This window comes from Capra hircus, chromosome 21 (assembly GCF_001704415.2).
Source record: "Capra hircus breed San Clemente chromosome 21, ASM170441v1, whole genome shotgun sequence".
NCBI classification, from domain to species: Eukaryota; Metazoa; Chordata; class Mammalia; order Artiodactyla; family Bovidae; genus Capra; species Capra hircus.
In genome coordinates this window covers 55,303,669-55,324,474 of record NC_030828.1, presented here as the reverse complement: position 1 = coordinate 55,324,474, position 20,806 = coordinate 55,303,669, and the positions used below count along the sequence as shown (strand labels likewise).

Genomic DNA, 20,806 nt, shown 5'->3' with positions numbered 1-20,806 from the left:
GCGACTTGGGCCCTGAAGAGGAGGCCAAATATATTCCAAACAGCTGACATTGATCAAACCGATTGCCCGCACCTGGCCCGGGGGAGGGAAAAACACCATCTATCCGAACCGCAGAGAGAAAAGGAGCCCCTGGTTTGGGACGCCAGAGGGCGGGTCTGACTTGGCTCGGTGCGACTGCTTTGCCGCGATTGCTTCCCTGACCTGTCTATCATCGCAGTGTTCTGTTTCTATTGGCTCTTCCGTCTGCCACTCGGTTCCGCCGCGCTGACCCCCATTGGCCTCCCTCTGGCCGAGTCCCCGCCCCACGAGCAGGACACGGGCAGTCGGGCGCGGAGCAGAGAGAGTCCGGCGTTTGCTCTGGGCTGGGGGAAGGCGGTGGCGGAAAAGGAGGAGGAGCCGGGCCGGCAGGAGGCAGCGGCGGCGATCGCGCTGGGGTGATGGTGCAGGTGCTTGGGGCCGGCGCGGAGCTGCCCGGCTGAGGGGCGCCTGGTCCGGGGTCCGCAGCGCCGCCGCGTCTCTCCCGGAGGCGGGCGGGCGGGCGGGAAGATGCTGAGCAGGTTGATGAGCGGCAGCAGCAGGAGCCTGGAGCGCGAGTACAGCTGCACCGTGCGGCTGCTGGACGACAGCGAGTACACCTGCACCATCCAGGTCAGTGCCGCGCCGCGCCGCCCCGCCCGCGGGAGCCCCTTGTTCCCCGAGTCTGGCCAGCTTGACCCGCGACCGCCTCCCGGGGGTCGCTCCAGACGCCAGCGCTTTGTCCGCCGCTGCCTGCGGCGGATGGCCCCGCTGGTGCAGGTCCGGGGTTGGGTACCCGGAGCTCGGCGCAGCTGCGGCGCGAGTTCCGGCGTCCTGGACCCCCCAGCTTGTCCCCTTCGCTCTCCCGAGGTGAGGGCGCCCCATCCTGGCTCCTCGAACCCGCCGATATGGGGAGCACCTTCCGCGGGTGTCCGGAGAGGGTGGAGGCTCTTTCCTTGGCCGCCCCGTCGGGGGGCGGGGGTGTGGAGGGCGCGGTGCAGGCTTTGGCTTTCTGGCCGGGCAAGGACGGCTGGCGGCTTTCCCCCTATCTCTTTGGCTGGAAGGATGATGGTGTATGTCATAATCTGCCCCCCCAGCATTTGTGAGTCAGGGCTCTCCGAAGGTAGAATTGAACGCGTAGCCCATGCAGAGTGGCCTATTGAAGGGAACCCAGCCCCTTGGGCTTTGAAGACTTAGACCCCCCTCTCCCCCCGGCTTTTCGCTCCTCAAATCTTATTCAGCTGGGCAGTTCTGGGGGCGCGAGGTAAAGATTTAGCAACAAGTCCCAGTGATTTGAGGGATGGCATTGGCGAGAATCGGTGACTTACAAAAAAAAAAAAAAAAGAAAGAAAAAAACGCCAACAATACGGTAATGCTGCACAGCATTTCCTCGGAACCTGGTGTTTCTGAAGGGATTTTTACAACCTCCTGCTGTGTGGCACGTCAGGAGTAGTAGTCTTGCCCAGGAATGCAGTCGCAGCCCTCTCTCCTCCTTTATGAAGTCAGAAATAGAAACCGCTGACAATGCTCCAGTGTAGTTCACAGTCAAGAGGGTCCTGTACTCACCTGCCCCAAGCTGCTCTTTCTGGAGAAGCAAATTGAGTTGGACCCGGAGGGTCTCACCTGATCACTTGCCTCTGCAGCAAAAACCCGAGAGGGCTTCTCATCTCAGATGTAGCAGGCAAGAACCGTCGGCCCGGGTCCTACTCTCTTTGTCTCCCTCCCCGCCTCCCTCCAGCCCCCATTAATTTTTTTTTTTTTTTGCTGACAATGCTCAATAGCGGAAAATAGCGGTGTGTGAGAAAGACGCTGGGTAGTATATGAGAGCAGCTGCTGTCTGCTGACTCCGTGCTCAGTTCTGCCTTCTCTCCACTTTCCTTTTTCTCCCACCTCCAAAACCCAGCTCTAGGCATAAGTGCTGACCTCTGCCAAAGATTTATGAGGGTAGGGAAAGAGAACAAAATCTCTTCTTCAGGCCCCTTAAATACAGATTAAGCAGTCATAAAGATGCTAGCCATAAAGTGAAAGGATTTTTGTAGTAGAATATGATAGAGAGATGTTGTGTATTATATCCTTACTGAATGAGTGACATGCTACTTTTTGTTTCTATTGTATCTTTATGTGTCATGTACAAGTTTTTTGTTTTTGGTGGGAGTGGGGGGAACCGAGAAAACATGGATTGAGTTGACATGTTTACTATTTGAATACATTGTGTAGAGCTTTTAAAAATCTTTATTTTAAAATTTAAAGCATTTACACAATAGCATATCAAGGGCAGTGTGAGATTTAGAATTCATGAGTCTTAAAAATACTTTTGGGGTATATGGTGAAATAAAATTTCTGGGGCAGATTATTAACTTTTGCTGAGATATAAGGTACAAATAAAACACTTCTCCATTTAGTGATAACCTTGTGGTTTTAAGGTATCACAACAAGGCAACTAGTTATTTTTCCCAGTTAGTGGAAAACCCAGCTGGCAGATTGGTGTTATACTTGTGGGTAGTTTTTATTACTGTTGAGGAAAATATTTTTAAGTTGAGCAGGAGTTATTGGATTTATGCTTTCTATGCACTACTGTGGTTGTGTTTATTTTCCTGCTGGTCTTAATTTTACATTGTTACAATTTAATATGTTATAAAAATTTAGGCCGCTTAAAAATTAAGCCTGGTGTAATATGCCCATACTGTAAGTGTTCACAATCTAGATGTTTCAATGATTGTGCATTGTGTTTCTTTTATGAAAATTTAAAAACACAGGAATTCTAAAGTATATGCATTATTGTCATTCTTTGGTGCTACTACTGTGAATTGCTTTTGTTTTTACCCATGTGAGGAAATTTAGATAAGACAGTATTTTATGTGAAATTAATATTTTGAGCATATACCTTTTTTGAGCATTTAGAGATTGAGCTTTTCTTAGCAACTTTTCCCCCTTGTATATTTATATTATGTGTGTGTGTGTGAGAGAGAGAGAGAGAGAGAGAGCACACACATGTGCTTATTTGTCAAAACACTGGGCACAGGGTCTTTTTTTTAAATCAATCTGCGTCACTTATTAAATTAAAGCAATATTTACATCATTTAAGAATTACAGTACCATATATTATATTAAAAAAATTGGTGATAGTTTAAACTCCTTTCCCTAAAAGTATTGTATGCCAGTGTTTTTCTTGAAAATAAGGTATCTAAATTTCAATGCTTCTTGAGGTGATCAGAGACCACACAGGGTATTACAGAACCAGAAATGTATCATTGGCTTAGAGTTACATTTGGTAAATTTCAGTTTGTAGGAAATTCTGTGGAAGTGTTGGTCTAGCCTTTTGTATTGCAGCAGTTATACTGATCTGGCATTTATGATGTGATTATTAAGGTAATAAAAATTCCTTATATCCTCTCAATGAAGGTTGCCACAGTTACCGGGCTGTTCTTTTACTCTTTCTGATATGCAGTTGTATTTGTGGACCATGAGAAATGAAAGTATACATAGAAGGGTTGTAGTATAATTGCCTCCCTGTGAAGAACATTGTTAAGAGTTCCCTGCCAGTTTTGAAGGTCATTGCTTCATCAATGCACATCTGATCCATATTTTGCACATATTTCTTCTACTTAATCACATATTTATTTAGTTATCACATTTACTACCTTACTTTATTATTTTGTTTGGGAGAAAATAGGAAAAATGAAAAGGCTACCTAGTATTTTTGAACTCCCCAAATGGAGTCATTTACATACTTAGGCATGTAATATCCTGAAGAATAGATTTTTAAACTATCTTCCAGGTTATAATAGTTTATAAAATATTAACAACTATTGCAGAAATGCCAGTAGAAGTATGTATCAAAAATATATGTTGCCAAGTCAGAAATATTAATCACCTTTTTTGGTTATTGCTGAAAAGTAAAGCTACCGGAGAAATGAATCTGATTTTACTGGGAACATACTAAAATAACAACTGATTAAGCAGTTAGGGTAGATTAGTTTTTCCAGTTAAATAAGGTGCAACCATAAATGAAATGTACATGCAGAGGCAGTTCTAAAGTGGAACCAGGATGCGGGTTTGATTGTGGCTCAGCCACTTAGTAACTGTGGGACCTGGAGTAAGGAAGGGAATGTTGAGGGGGAGAACAAACGTGTTGATCCTTGCACCTGCCAGGTACTTTGTGTATTATTATCTCATTTTCCTCACATCAGTGTTAGGGATTGATTATAGACTCATTGTACCAGCTAAAGAAAATGGGATTGTGGGTTGATGGGAGAGCCTGTATTTGTTGAATGGCTAACTGTGTACTAGTTTCCTGCCAGGCGCTTTGCTTCTACCTTACATCAACCACTGAGAGGTAGGTGGTATTGTCCTTATTTTACAGATGAAAATCCCAGATGAAGGGACTTGCTCAAAGCTAGTAGGTGGCTGTACTGTATTTAAACCCCAGTCCTTTTGTTTCTAAATCCCATCTTTGTTCCCTCTCTCCATTCTGACTCCTTATGGCACTTCACCCGTCTGTACCTTAATTTCTTCATCTATAAAATGGAAATTTAATGCTTACATCACAGTAAAGACAAAGTTACTTGGAAAATTACTACAAATAATAAAGAACATTTAAATAGACTGCTGTACTTACATTATGCTTTAGTCTATTCAATTCAGAAATAGAATTGAGAAATGTTTTACTGTTTTAGAAAACTAAATGAACTTAAGCTGTAAGTTGGAGAAGGAGATGGCAACCCACTCCAGTATTCATGCCTGGAAAATCCCGTGGACCGAGGAGCCTGGTAGGCTACAGTCCATGGGGTCGCAAAGAGTCGGACACGACTGAGTGACTTCACTTTCAAGCTGTAAGTGCTTTTAAAATGATTTCTGACTGATTTCAATAAAGTTGTAAAATCCTGTGCTGGCACAAGTGAAATCTTTCTTAGAACTCTTCTTTAAAATCAAGAGCTCAGGTCTGCTTTCCTTCTATCTATGAGCTCTTTGGCTTTAGAGGGACGTTTGTTGCTTGAACCGTGGCTTGTCTTTTCTAAGAACTTCTTGGTAAGTGGAATCCTTGGTTTCATTAATGCAAAAGGGATGTTCTTAGAGAATCAGGGTAATTTTCTTAACAGACGAAAACACAGAGCGGTTGTCTTTTCACGAATATTGTTTTTTTAAAACTTTATTTTAAAAAGGAATTATGCGGTCTCAGGATTTCTGTTATGATAGCAAGTCAGTTAGAATCTAATTCTTAAAACTAAGTTCCAAAGTGAGCCTTCTAGGATCCTAAAAGCACGTGTATTCTGTTTCTTAATTAGCGTATTAAAACATTTATTGTATAAAAGAATGCAAGTCAGTTTGGTACAGAAGGTAAATTCTAGACATGCATTTATGCTTTCATTCTTTTTGATTTTGAAGAAATCCTGTTTAAGGAAGTGTCAGTGTTCATCCAAGAGGAACCTAGAAGCAATCACTACAGAAGATTTTACTCAAGGGTATTTGTATGAATTTTCATTTTGTTAAAAGCTTGGAATGAGTATGTTAGATGAGGCAATTCACTATAGTGTGTAATAAAATATAATGTGGTTTTTGAGTCCTCTGTTACATTGTCCAGAGACAACATATCATGTCTGTGATATTAATGTCATACTTTAAAAAAGGAAGTGTTTGCCAAAATAAAATCAACCTGGGGCAAAAACAGTACTTTTTCATGTTTGTAGTGATTTATGTGTAGATCTTAAAATGTGTAACCCGTAACAAGAAGCATGACGTTATTTTAGAGGCAATTTACCAATGATATATTAAAATATTTTGGTTTATTTTAAGAAATTTATTTTCTGATAGATCACCCTTTAGACTAATTTACAAAGGAGAGAGTAAGTGGAGGCTATAAGTCTTAAACCCTGAGAATTACAGCACCTAGTTCAGTGCCTTATATAGTTTTAGTTCAGTAAGTACTTTTTCTAATTTGTGCTATGGGACTGCTGTGTTAACTAAAACGCTATAAAAGTTATTATACCTGAAAACAATGGACATTTTTTAACAATTGTATCAATGTAACCCTTTCTGTAGTTTCAACCCATTCCATTGCAAACCATTTTGCTGTGTAGCCCCCTTTCTGATGAGAAATACAGTATATAAATGTGGTATTTTATGAAGCCTGATAACTTTTTGTCATTATCCTTTGTGGAATTAGTGGGCTTCAGTCCAAAACCACTATAATTTTTTTCCTTTGTCTCTTAGGATGTCAAGCCTTTCAGGTGCCCTCACTTCCCCCATCTCTGCAGGTTTAGAAGGCTTGCATCAAATGAATACGGTGTAGTACAGTGTACACGGGTGTAGTACAGTGTACACGGGTGTAGTACAGTGTACATGAATAGAGGTCTGGTAAAATTTGGATATTGAGTATAGGTATCACCACAGCCACAGAAATCTCCTTCACTCCTTTCCCCGAAGTCATCACCGCATAAAACAACCTCCTCACAGTCTCATTTTCTAACCTCTTGCCCGGACAGGAAGTGAACCATGCTTGCCAATCTGTTTCTAATTATGTCTATTTCAAGTTGAATTCATGTTCTCTCTGATGGGCTCATCTGTAACATTCTGTCGGACTCTGCAGCGGCTTTTTCCCGGAGCAGCTTCCTGTGGGTCACTCTCCCTCAGCTGTGCCTAGCCAGAGCTTGTACAAGAGATGGGAATGCCTTACAGCTTCTGTATCTCACCTGCGTGGTGCTCAGGGAGGAGGGTGCTGCTCTCTCGGAGGCCAAGTGGCAGTTGTTGCTCCTTTGCTTTATGGTCTTGATCTCTGGGGCTCAAGCCAACCACCTGAATGGTTTTCTCATGCAGTGGAGAAATTTGAAGAGTACTAAAGCATCTCTATCCAGGTGGTGCTAGTGGTAAAGAACCTGCCTGCCATTGCAGGGGACATAGGAGACGCAGGTTCGATCCCTGGGTCGGGAAGATCCCATAGAGAAGGAAATGGCAACCACTCCAGTATTCTTGCCTGGAGGATTCCTTTGAGGAACCTGATGAGCTACAGTCCATGCTGTCTTGAAGGGTCAGACACGACTGAAACGACTTAGCACATACCAAGCATCTCCATCCTATGTCGTAGAGTGAATGGTGTTTCTCCTAAGAAAGCAAAACACCTTGTCGTATGTCCATTCTAGCTACTGCAGCAGGCCTGCCATTCTTTTAAGACCCTAAACCGCGGTGGCCAATAGGTCATTTTGAACTTTGACAGACATTTTACATTTGGGTAGAGCCAGAAGTAGACTGGGGTGAGCAGTTTCTCTGGGAGGATAATCCCCAGATTTAAATTATGGACCTCTTGCCTCCCAAGGCAACCATGTGATTCTCATTATTGTCAATATTCTGAACAAGATAGGCCCCTTTTCGGTCTTTCACCAATTACAATTGCTGTACTATTTTCAGGTGTTTTACTTTTGTGGTCCTTCCAGCTTCGTTGTATCATATCCTAGATTTGGCAGGTAGGAACTTGAGAAGATTCTTAGGTTCAGATTCTCCAGGCTTTTGCTTGCTACTGCCAGACTAAACATCAGCTTGTGTGAAGTCCTCTAAGGAGATCCTTCCGTGCCATGCTCATACAGGCAAAATAATTGGGCCACATGCTTGGCAACCGCTGAGTTTGTGTACAATAGCTCCATTCACTTGTCTACAGAAAACACCCCTTTGACAAGTGATTATAGCTTTTGTCCCCCCCTCCTCTACTTCTGACTCCCTGCGTTACCATGACCTCATCTGTTGCTCTGTATTTAGAGGCACTCTGGACCACTCCAGAAATGCTTTAGGACTTGTTCTCATATGTTAAAGATCATTTCAAGTTAGGTAACCACTGCCTACCCAAGGAAGCCAGGACCCAGGATAAGGACCAAACCTAGCTATCCTACCTTATTTGAGCTGTCTTACTGTGTCACAACTCAGGGGCTCTCTTCTTTTTGTAGAGATCGTGAACCTTGTTAAAAGTAAGGAGAATAGAGTGGGTGGTTTAAAGCAGTGGTTCTCAAAGTGTGGTTCCTGGATGAGCAGCATCAGTTTCACCTGGGTGCTAGTTAGAAATGCAAAGTATTGGCTCTGCTGCAGATCCAGAGAGTCAGAAAGTTGGGGGCTGGAGCTTAGCTGTTTGTTTTAACAAGCCTTCCAGCTGACACTTAGCTTGCTGAGGATTGAGAATCCCTCCCGAGTCACACAGATATTTAGGAGGGAACATTGATAAGTATTGTTGATTGATTGGAGATTAAAAGTGCAGGAGAACGAGAAGCCAAGAGTGAATCTCATATTTCTAACTTTCTCTTTCTGAATGGCCTTAACTGATTCTCTAATTTTGAAAAGTAAAAGGTTATTTGCAGATATGCATACCCATTTTCAAGTGGGCAGGAGTCTAAAGATGGGTCTTAATTCCAATTTGATGCTCTTATATTATAGATTATTATTCATCTTCTCTGACTTACAAACAATATGATTATTTCATATTTGTATACTGTTTTTCAAAGAAATCTTCACAACTTAAAGCACTAGGGGGACAGGAGTTGTAAAGGTCCCTGTCATCCAAGGGCTTACAGTCTAGACAGGGATTGCAAACATGTAAACAGTGAACTATAAAACATCACAAAATTCAGGGCTTACACAAGGTGGTATGCTGTGACAGTGGAAATGTGGGGGACTTGAGACTAATAAATATTTTTCAAAGGAGGTGAGGTTTGAACTGGGTCATGAAAAGTTGCCAAAAGCAGAAAATGGGCTATGGGGATGGGTAAAGGGCATTCCAGGCTGAGGTAGCAGCAGGCTGCCTCTAGGCAGAAAAGCTAAAAGTGTAAAGCCAAATATACTTAGTCTTTCTTTTACTATGTTGATCTGACTTGCTCTGGTACAGTTGAGTCAAACAACAGGAATCTACTTGCCTAGGAAAAATTACTGTCAGTGAATTTCAATCATTCTTGATGTGCTCAGAGGAGTGAGTCTAAACTAAAAATAAATGCATAAAGCTGGCATTGAATTAAATCTAATTCCAAAACTGTAACACAAATTAAGATTCCCCATAAAGCGATGGCATCATATAAAGAAAACGTGCATTGGGATAGCAATCTTAATTCTGTGGCTGCAGCAAGCGCATGTGAATTTTATTTTCAAGAAATGTCTTCTTTGGCATCAATCTGTTACCTGACAAAAAAGGAGGGTATCAAATTCTGCTGCTGCTAAGTCGCTTCAGTCATGTCTGACTCTGTGCGACCCCATAGACAGCAGCCCACCAGGCTCCCCCGTCCCTGGGATTCTCCAGGCAAGAACACGAGTGGGTTGCCATTTCCTTCTCCAGTGCATGAAGGTGAAAAGTGAAAGTGAAGTCGCTCAGTTGTGTCCGACTCTGTTCGACCCCATGGACTGCAGCTTACCAGGCTCCTCTGTCCATGGGATTTTCCAGACAAGAGTATTGGAGTGGGGTGCCATTGCCTTCTCTGAAATCAAATTCTAACATGCAGCTAATGTTTGAAAATCCTCTGGCTGATACAGTATAGCCTAGATCGTGTATTAAGAGCCTGGAAATGTGACCCATGGAGCCCTAAGAGGCACTTTTTTTTTTTCAGCATTTCTAACCCAAGTGGCCACCCCAAATAGCTTTTCTAGAGGACAGCCGAGTACTTCCCTGGATTCTCCCATGCGCCCCTGCCTGCCAGCTCCGAAGTTCCCAGCCCTACACAGGCTGCACTTTTAGCACTCAGCACAATGCCAGGCTGGAGCTTCGGGGATGGGAACCTCCAAGAAAGCACTGTTTGGCATTTGGGCAATCAATGTTCGGCAGAATGCCAATGCTAATCGGTTATTTTGCTCTGGAAGAGGAGAAAAAGGAGGGATAGTCTACAGGCTGATGAATAGGGGAATGACTGACAATATGAGCACTGCATATTATTGGAGAGATTAAGGAGGCTTGCTGTGAAGTGGTGTTACGGGAGCCAGATAAATTAGCAAAAGCCCATGGGCCCAAGACCTGAAAGGAATAGTGGTGTCTCAAAACAGCATGCCCTAGGGCACACTCAGATGTCTGGCCGTTTTCATTGAATTTGTGGTAGGAAAAGCCAGATCATTCAGTTCAGTTGCGTCCGACTCTTTGCAGCTCCATGGACTGCAGCACGCTAGGCCTCCCTGTTCATCACCAACTCCCAGAGTTTACTCAGACTCATGTCCATTGAGTCGGTGATGCCATTCAACCATCTCATCCTCTGTCGTCGCCTTCTCTTCCTGCCTTCAATCTTTGCCAGCATCAGGGTCTTTTCAAATGAGTCAGTTCTTTGCCTCAGGTGGCCAAAGTATTGGAGTTTCAGCTTCAGCATCAGTCCTTCCAACGAATATTCAGGACTGATTTCTTTTAGGATGGACTGGTTTGATCTCCTTGCAGTCATCTCCAGCACCGCAGTTCAAAAGCATCAATTCCTCGGTATTCAGCCGAACCCTCTTAGTCTGGTACTCCATTCCGGCACTCCAAAGTTTGGCAAATTATCCTTTGCCTCCAAACAGATGCAGAGCCTATTTCTCTGTAGCCTGATTTTAACTCAGGGGCCTCTAGTCTGGGCCCTAGCCTAATTCTGAGGACACCTAAGTGAAAGAGTTGACTCCAGGAGTCCCAGAGGATTCCAGATACTCTAGGCAGGAGGTGTTAGAAGATTCTTATTTTGTCACACAAGAGCCAAGCAGGTAAGTGAGAACATTGATCACCAGACAAGGAAGCAGGAATAATCAGTTCACTGAAGGATCTCAAGTACGTCTAGGGGATGACTAAGGCTGGAGAAGACTCCCAGCCTGCCCTCTTTCAGATTTTTGCCTCTAGTCTAAAACTCCCTGAGGTTGTTTTGGAATTAGAAGTTCATAGGTCAGAAGGACCTATGGACTGGCAATGATGCCTGGGATGTTACCTTGAATCTGCAGTTTTGCAGTACACACTCATCTGTACCATAGAATATCCCATCAGCACTTTGGGAGACCACTCAGAAGGAATCTGCCTGTGAGAGAAAAAAGGTCCGATCAAAACGTAAGGTAGTTCCATAGATTAAAGGATGTGGATTACATTATGCTTCAGTGTATATTTACATACATTACAATCACACCTTTTTTTTTTTTTTAACACTTCCCTCCACCAACAGGAGGTGTGGTCACACAAAGAATTTGGCCATAAGCAAAAATCTAAATCTTCAATCTATGCCCAGTTTCAGATTCTAGTACATGTGAAGTAGGTTAAAAAAAAGTGGGCATTTGCTTGCTGTAACTACGGGACATAAGTTACTGAGCTAACTGTTGTCATGTCAGATTTTATGAGCAGAATAGCTGATCAACATTTCCTTTGCTTATTTTTAGATATACCTTGGGTAATTTAGGTAATTTAGCTTCTTTAAATGAATAGCTGTAGTACAGAAAGCACATGTAGGAATTGTTTTCTAATAATTTTATGGGAAAGGAGAATACATATTACCTGTATTCCAGTTTTTGATATTGGTACTAGACAGTCTGATTATTTGAAAGAGACAGATATAATGATATTATATTGTCTTGCTGCAAATTGTATCTTCTTAGTGTCATAAAAGATTATGAACTATTTCTACTAATAATGTGTCTCATATAAGATCCCTTTAGCTTCTGGTCAGAAGAAAATGGAAAAAGAAATCGAACTTTTGTCTTCACTTCTTGATTTCCACAATTTTCCTTCCATCTTTTCTGACATGATAGTTCTTCTGTCCATCTCTTATTATGTTCTTTGTTTTATGCTAATTTATACTCTAGGCCATTCATTTAATACATTCTCTTATCACCACTTTTAATTGGCATCACTGACAAGTTATACCTTTGCTTATGGTCAGATTCTTTGTGTGGTGGCCATACCTTCTATTGGTGGTGGGAGGTGTTAGGGAAAAAGAGTGTGATTGTAATGTATGTAAATATACACTGAAACATAATGTGATCCATATCCTTTAATTTTGTTGTTTAACACAAAAATGTTGTAGGTTGGTTAATTAGAATTTGAGACAGTGCAAACAAATGAAAATTGTATTGTATAAAGTGATATTTGAGGCTGGACTGAATATTGTATGTTTAGATTTTCTATTAATTTTTTGCAATTATTTGTAGTTAATGGGCTTCCCTGGTGGCTGAGATGGTAAAGAATCTGCCTGCAACACAGGAGACCTGGGTTTGATCCCTGAATCGCGAAGATCCCCTGGAGAAGAGAATGGTTACCCACTCCAGTATTCTTGCTTGGAAAATTCCATGGACAGAGGAGCCTCAGGGGCTACAGTCTATAGGATCGCAAAGAGTTGAACGTGACTGAGTGTCACTCACACACACACACACACACACACTCACACACTCACAATGGATTAATAGACCCAATGAGACTCTGTCTACTGTAACTTCAGGTCTGGTTCTTGAAGACTGGATGGACATGGTAGGGCTGTCCATGGGCAGGAAAGTCTTTATACTGGACAGCTAAAGTCGGTGAAACTGGAGAGAGAGTTAAAATTGTTGACTAAAGGGAGAAACAAAAGATTAAAACCAGAGAAACTATTGGGATAGAGCAAGGTGAGCCTTAAGCAGAAATACCTGGTCAGAATTTGGAGGGAGAATCTGGGGAAGCAGGATGGGGATAATGAAAGCATGTTGGAGATCTGTTTTTTGGTTGTTGCAGCTGAATGTGAGAAGAGGCTTGATGGTTTAAAGGAGGCTTCTGGGCTTGGCCCCCGTGTAGAGGTGATATTTAAGATGTCTACCTCCCTGACCAAGACTCTGCTAAAGAGCACTGAAGTTGGGTCTAGGGTCCTCTGCTGGGTCCAGACAGTAAATATTTAGTGCTGAATCATGGGAGGTGGGGTTGAGGTTGGTCCCAGGGAAGAAAGGAGAAGCCGCTCAGGACAGTGGCTATTTGTTAACTGCTAGAGAGAGATTTCAACATTTTTGTGATTAGCAAGGTCTTATTGATAGCATGCCAAGCTGAATTCACTCCTCACCCCCTCAGGCTTCTTCTGTTAGGTGGGATGAGATTGGAACTTCCAAGAACCCGCAGGAGCTCTGGGTTTTGAGGCATGATAGTGCTCTGGATGAATTCAGCCTTTCTCTTTGGACTGTAGCCTCAGTGATGACAGGAATTAGGGCCCCTCGATTGTCTTTCCTGGCTCTCCGTTTGTGCTTGTCAGATACAGGGTCTTAAAGGTCTAGGTTTCACCCTCCTACGGAGGGTGAAAGTGCTTCCAGATGCAACTCTGATCAAATCCCTTGAGCTTTTCCCACTGCCTACTGGTGTATTATTTAGTTAGGCCTTTGGCACGGCGTAGGAGGCCTTCTGTCACCTCGCTGCTGCCACTTGTCCAGCCTTGTCGCCTGCCATCCTCCATGTGCATTTTCTCCTACTGCCCGAATCGGTCTCTCATCACCTCCTATTCCAGGGTAGATAGCCAGTGTTGCTCGGTAGTGCCTTGAGGGGACCTTATTGCAGACCTACCACACTAAAATGTGAATGTTCACTCACACATCTTCCTCTCACTAGACTGAACTGTTAGAAGGGCAGAGGTTATATCTTTGTACAGTTAGTATGTAAAGTCTCACCTTGGGGTCCAATAAATATTGATAATAGATATGCATGAATGAAAATGTTAGCTCTGATAAAGGGGATTATTAATAATGCAAATGTAAGGTTATCTCTGACTTGAACTAAATAGATTTTTAAAAATGAACAGATTTTCTGGTCTTTAGAGATATGTTCTGGTGACTTTAAAAGGTGGTTATTTAGTGATGATAGCTGCACAACGCTGAATATATACTAAAAGCCACTGAATTGTACACTTTAAAATGGTAATCTTATGATGTGAATTTCATCTCAATTCACATGTCAACTTCTTACAATTTACTATAGTTATACAAAATGTTACCATTGAGGGGAAGTTGGGTGAAGGACACATGGGACATCTTTATACTGTCCTTACAATTTTTTCTATCATGATATAATAAAAAGTTTTGTAGTGATTAAATTAGTTTTCCTGAGCAAATATATTTATTGTTTAGTTAGGATTTATGGTTTAGAATGACTAGAAAGTTTCCTCGCTTGATTAGGATCCAGTTACTTTTCAAAATTATGTAGAGGTTTTAATAAGCAGATAGATACATTTTGTCGTACGACACCTGAAAATAAAATGTTTTCAATTATATTCTAATAAGACAAATTAAGGGCTTAGAAATGATATCTCAGTAGTTTTTTTGCATCCTTTTTTCCATATGATCTTCTGTTCCTCTCTTTATTTTTTTGTGACATGATTAATTACAATTAAAATGAATGTACTGACAAATTATGCATATGATAACATGGTACCATTCTTATGTGTTAGAGAGTTACTTGATATAGTGTCCATATTATGGACCTTAATTGTAATATGTGTTAATTGATCCATTTAAAATTTTATTGAGTACTTACTGTGTTCTGGGCTCTGTGATGAGCACTTGATATGCATTCTTTCATTTACTCGTACATATTTAATAGAAAATATTATTGCTCCTAATTACAGATGAGTACAATAAGGCTTAGAGGTGTTAAATAACTCGCCCAGTGTTACGTAGCTAGTCGTCGCCCAGGAGCTGGGATTTGAACTTGTGTCTCTGATCTCAGAGTTGTTCTTACTCACTGCTGTATGATGAAGCAAGTAGTATAGTCCAGTGGGAAAAACACTGATATGGGGGAGTCAGGAGCCCTGTGTTAAATGCCTGACTCTCACTGATTTACTCTGAGGCCTTGAACAGGTAACTTAAGCTTTAAGATGCAACTGAGCCTCTTATTTGCAAAATGAGACTCAAATAGAAAACCCCTCAAGTCTCTTTTTGCACAAACATTAGTCCATGGCTCAGTGGTGTTTTTCTTCATGTTCTCTCTGTGAAGGATATTCTTTATAAATGCAGATATTCCTTTTAAAGAAAGAGATGTCAAAAAAGAGCTTGGTGACTGCTGCAGTCTATGTTCTGGCCCTATGTTTTGCAGAACACAAAATATGGTTTTCTCTACTCATTCAACAATTACATTCTAGGGGATTGACTTATGCTCATCAAGTCATAAGAAGCTTTTTCAGTAATCCAGAATCTGTTAATTATATAGTAGAGTACTGGAAACTAGTTTCTGTCATTGAAGATACTTCTTTTTGGATCAGAGACTTTTGAAACCCAAATTAGAAGCTATTTTGGAAGGCAGAGAAAATCAGATGATTTTGAGGGACATTATTCTAGGTTGTGCCAAAGCCCTTGTAAGCTGTCTCTGCTCCATAGTAGGGTTGTAGTATTTATGTATCTACCAGAATCAGCTTTTCTGTCTCCCTTGAATGGTGCCTACTGAATGCTCATAGTCTTCTCTTTAACCCTTTGCCCACTTCTGCCCACTTCATGTCGATTATTGTACATATGTTAATAATGTAATAAGTTAATAAGTGTTTTTTAAAGTTTTTTTAATAATGTAATAAGTGTTTTTTAAAGTTTTTTTGAGATATATCCTAGATGATATTCTGTTTGGATGTTTCTTAAGACTCTACCTGAAATGCCATTTTTCCCTCCTAAGTTAGTCGACTTGGCCAGAGAAATTGATTTTATGTTTGTCTTTCAGAAGGAGGCCTTTTTAAAAAACTGATCTCAAATGTTAAGGGGGGAATTCTGCCATAGTCCTCAAATACCACTCTGTCATACAGAGTGGTATGGAGAATTCCATGGACAGAGGAGCCAAGTAGGCTACAGTCTATGTAATCTCAATGATATCCATAGGAGGCATACTCCACATATGTGTGGAAATTAACAGTAAATTCTGGTGTGTTTTAGAGGTTTCCACTATTTTATTTGCTCTCAAGTTTCCAGATACTGTTTTCCACTTTGCCTACAATATAAAGTTGCCTTTTTAAAAAGTCAGATTATTGGGATACACTTTACATAGAGTAAAAATTCACTCTTTTATGGGTGTACAGTTCTTTGAATTTTAACAAATATATACAGTAGTATAACCAACATATATAGAATATTTCCACTCATGCCCTTTTATGGTCTCTTCCCTCCCACTTCCCTGGATCTCTGTCATGCACTAATTGGGTTTCTGTCCTTATAGTTCTGCCTCTTCCACAATGTTGTATAAATAGGATCATACAATATATAATCTTCGGAATCTGACATGGTAAAGAACCTGCCTGCAATGCAGAAGACCCAGGTTTGATCCCTGGTTCAGGAAGATCCCCTGGGAAAGGAAATGGCAACCCACTCCAGTACTCTTGCCTGGAAAATTCCATGGACAGAGGAGCCGAGTGGACTACAAGTCTATGGGGTCACAAAGACTCAGACATGAATGAGTGACTTTCACTTTTTTTTTCCCTTTCACTTAGTATAATGCTTTTTTGAGATCTCAATACAAATTATATATCATAAAGTTAGTCTGTTTAAGGGATACAATTAAACAATTTTTAGCATATTCACAGAGATCATCAGCATAGTCTAATTTTAGAGCATTGATATCACTTCCGATTAGCTGTCATCCTTATTTCTGGTTTCCTCCTCCCAACTCTCTGCCCTTGGCAAACACCAATCTCCTTTCTGTCTATAGATTCTGGACATTTCAACTAGATGGTATCACTCTATATATGGTCTTTTATAACTGACTTCTTTCACTTGGCATAATGTTTTGGAGGCTCATCCAAGTAGTAACTTATATAGGTATTTCTTTTTTATCACCAAATGATTTTCCATTGTATGGACGTATCACATTTTCTTTTCTCATTCATTGGTTGATGGAAATTTGTATTCTTTTTGGCTTTTATAAAAAAGAAATGCTATGATCATTTATGTACACGTTTTTGTGTGTTTGTATGTTTTCATTCCTCTTGGATATGAATTTATATACAAGTTCTTTTGTGGAAATATGTTTTTATTTCTCTTGGATAGATACCTCGGAGTGGAGTTACTGGGTTCTGTGGTGACTTGATGTTTAATATTTGAGGAATTGCCAAGCGGTTTTTCAGAGTGACTGCATAAGAGATCCGATTTCTCCACATCCTTTCCACTCACTATTGTCTTTTTGATTATAGCCATTCTATGAGGAAGTAGGATCTCATTGTGGTTTTAATTTGCACTTCCCCGATGACTAAAGATGCGGAATATCTTTTCATGTGCTTATTAGCCATTTGCGTGTCTTTCTGAGAAATGTCTATTCATCTCTTTTGCCCATTTTTTAAATGGGTTGTCTTTGTTATTGAGTTGTAAGAGTTCATTATGGATACGAGTCCTTTATCAGATAGATGATCTGCAGATATTTTGTCCTGTTTTGTGGGTTGTCTTTTATTTTCTCGATGATATCCTTTGAAGCTTAAAAGGTTTTAATTTATTTAACTGAATTTATTTGCCTGCACTGGGCCTTAGTTGTGGCATGCGGGACATAGTTCCCTGACCAGGGATTAAACCTGGGCTCCCTGCATTGGGAGCGCAGAGTCTTAACCATTCGACCTCCAGGGAAGACCCAGAGGTTTTAATTTTGATGAAGTCCAACTTAAATCTTTTTTATTGCTTGTGCGTTGGGTATCATATTTAAGAAATCGCTGACCTAACTCCAGATCAGGGTTTACTCCTGTATTTTCTTCTAAGAGTTTTGTGGTGTTAACTGTTACATTTGGATCTGTGGTCTACTTTGAGTTAATTTTTATGTGTAATGTGAAGTAGGGGCCTAAATTTATACTTTTACATGTTGACATCCAATTGTCCACTAGTTTTGGTTGGAGAGACTATTCTTTCCCCATCAGATTGTCTCGGTCCCTTTGGCTAAGGCTCAGTAAGACCATAAGTCTATGTGTTTATATCTGGATTCTTGTATTCCATTCATCTATCTTTATGCCAGTACCACACCGTCTCACTGTTTGGGTTGCTTTGGCTTTGTGGTAAGTTTTGAAATTGGGAAATGTGAATCCATCAACTTTGTTATTTTTAAAGATTATTTTGACTCTTCTTAGTCCATTGCATTTCTTTATGAATTTTAGGATTTGCTTGTCAATTTCTGCCAAAAAAAAAAAATCCAGGTAGAATTTTGTACTGAACCTGTAGATCAATTTGGGGAGTGTTGCCATAACCTTAACAGGGTTAAGTCTTCTAATATATAAACATGGGGTGTATTTCAATTTATTTTGATTTTTTAAAAATGTTTTGGTGGTCTCTCAGTGTAAGCAAAGTGCTTTTGAGATATCTTCATGGTAGTGCATATGTCGGCATTTTGTCCATTTTATGGATTATATCGCCGTTTGTTTATCCGTTAACCAATTGATGGACGTTTGGGTTAATTCTGTTTTTTTTTTTTTGGCAATTATGAATAAAACTGTCAATGATATTCACATGTAGGTTTTTATTTAAACGCGTTTTCATTTCATTTAAGTAAATACCTAAAAATGAAACTGCTGGTTGTGCATAAGTATATGTGTACCTTTATAAGAAACTGCCAAACTGTTTTCCAAAGTAGTTATACGATTTTGCATTCCCACCTGCAATACGTGAGTTTCCTTGCTCCAAGTCCTCACCAGCACTTGGTATTATTAGTTGTTGTTGTTGTGGTGTTTCATTGAAATTTTAATTTTAATTTCTCTAATGATATATGCTATGGATCATAAGATTCATGAAATCCTAAACTTTTGGAGTCGGAATAGACATCAAAGAGTTCATTCTTGGTTTTTATGTTGTGTTCCTCAGACATATTTCATGGGCTGTCTGAGGCTGGGCTAGGAGGTTGGGGAGCATTCTGAGTGGGTGTGGATCTGAGCTCCCTGCCCAGAAGAGCTCTGCTTTTCCCATTTTTATATTGAATGCCCATGTAATACGTTATTAGAAAAAAGATACCTCTGTGGGAAAAAAAAAAAAATGTTTGAAAGCCAGAGAATTCTTTTTCTAGAGGACAAAACTGAGACCCAGAGAGGTACACTGACTTAAGATCATATAGTCAGTCTGGAGTAGGCTCATAATCCAGTGATCTTTATTTTGCAAAGTATTATCTTGTCATGACTCTGAAATTCTAGTATTTATTGGCTTGAGGAAGAATTATGAAGCCTCATTAAGATTTGTTAAAATCATAAATATTTAAAAAACAGGTTTCTCTTATACTGAAAAATAGTACATCAAAACTAAGTCATCTTTCATGAGTTAGCTGCACTCAAAATGTTTTTTTTCTTCTTCTTCCTTTAGGAAACCAATTTCTAGTACAAAACCTTTTAAAATCATTGTGCTTAGTTTCTAAGTGGTGTTGAAAATGTGGCACAACTGTCAGAGGTTATAAATGACAATACATTATGAAAATAGGTGAGGGAACAAGAAGGGATTTACCTTGGGGAAACAGACATTATATTTTGTTATCAGTTTTGACAAATACCGGCAGTGGCTCATCAATGTTGAAAGGGTAAAATTGAATTCATTAGGTGCAATCATAATGGTTAGAATAAGTTATGTTTTAGAAGAAGGGTTCAGTTCTGAAATCCTTCCTTTATTGAGATTTTTCCAGAAATTACTAGAGTGTGAAAGCACTTCTATGCTGACAGTCTGAGATTGGCTTCAGGACTGATGAGTAAGCAGTGTAGGATTAGATTGAGCAGAATTTTATTAGAATGCTTTCGGTGGATTTGAGTAGAAGTTTTATTTACTAAAGGTGTTGTTAAAGGTGCATCATATTTGGACTCAGAAAACTTAAAAGTCACATCTTAGTTCTGCTTCATATCACATTTGTGACCTTGAATGAGTTATTTCTGTGACTTTTTCATGTTTTATTTTTTAATTCATTTATAAGGAATGACAGTGATATCCACCCAGCCTATTTTTCATAGTTGTATAAGGAGAGAAAAAAAATAAAAAATATGAAAGTACTTTGTAAATTTTAAAGTATTATTCAGATGTAGTGTTATTATCAAAACTTTTAGAATTGTGATACATGCAGGATTTTTAAATGGTTTTTCTTCCTGATATTTGGCCGTAAGTTACTTGCATTTTTTTTTTAATTGAAGTACGGAATTACAGTGTTGTTATATCAGGTGTACAGCAAAGTGATTGTTTCATATATATCATTCTTTTTCAGATTCTTTTCCGTTATAGATTATTGTAAGATTCTGAGTACAGTGGGTCCTTGTTATTCATCTATAGTAGTATGTATCTGTTAATCCAAAACTCCTGATTTATGCCCCTGCTAACCATAAATTTGTTTTCTACACCTGTGAGTCCACTTCTGTTTTGTAAATAAGTTCATTTGTCATTTTTTAAACTTCCATATGTAAGTGAGAGCATATGATATTTGTCTTTAACTTACTTCACTTAGTATAAATCTTTAGGGCCATCCTTGTTGCTGCAAATTGCATTATTTTGTTCTTTTTTATGGCCGAGTAATATTCCATTTTGTATATATGTGTGTGTGTATATACACACATTTTGTGTATATGTGTGTGTATGTATATATGTGTGTGTGTGTATACACACATTTTGTGTATATGTGTGTGTGTATATACACGCACATACATACTATGTCTTCTTTATCCATTCTTTTGTTCATGGACAGTTAGATTCCTTCCTTGTCTTGGCTTTTGCAAACAGTGCTTCTATGAACATATGGGTGCATGTATCTTTCAAATTAGTTTTCATCTTTTCCAGATAATGCCCAGAAGTGGGATTGGTGGATCATATGGTAGCTCTGTTTTTTAGTTTCTTTGAGGAACCTCCATGTTTCCCATAGTTCTGCACTAATTTGCTTATTTTGGAAATTAATCTCTTGTCGGTCAAATCATTCATAAATATTTTATCCCAT

The 20,806-nt window shown here is 40.0% G+C and overlaps 1 protein-coding gene across 1 annotated transcript in view; it reads left to right on the top strand.

Moving 5' to 3' along the window:
• The window catches only part of FRMD5 (FERM domain containing 5), a 326,232-nt gene continuing 305,767 nt past the window's right edge, over window positions 342–20,806 (top strand). Inside the window, exon 1 of the mRNA XM_018066545.1 lies at window positions 342–648. Coding sequence (XP_017922034.1) covers window positions 547–648 — 102 coding nt within the window. The 5' untranslated portion in view covers window positions 342–546. The remainder of the gene's footprint in view (window positions 649–20,806) is intronic.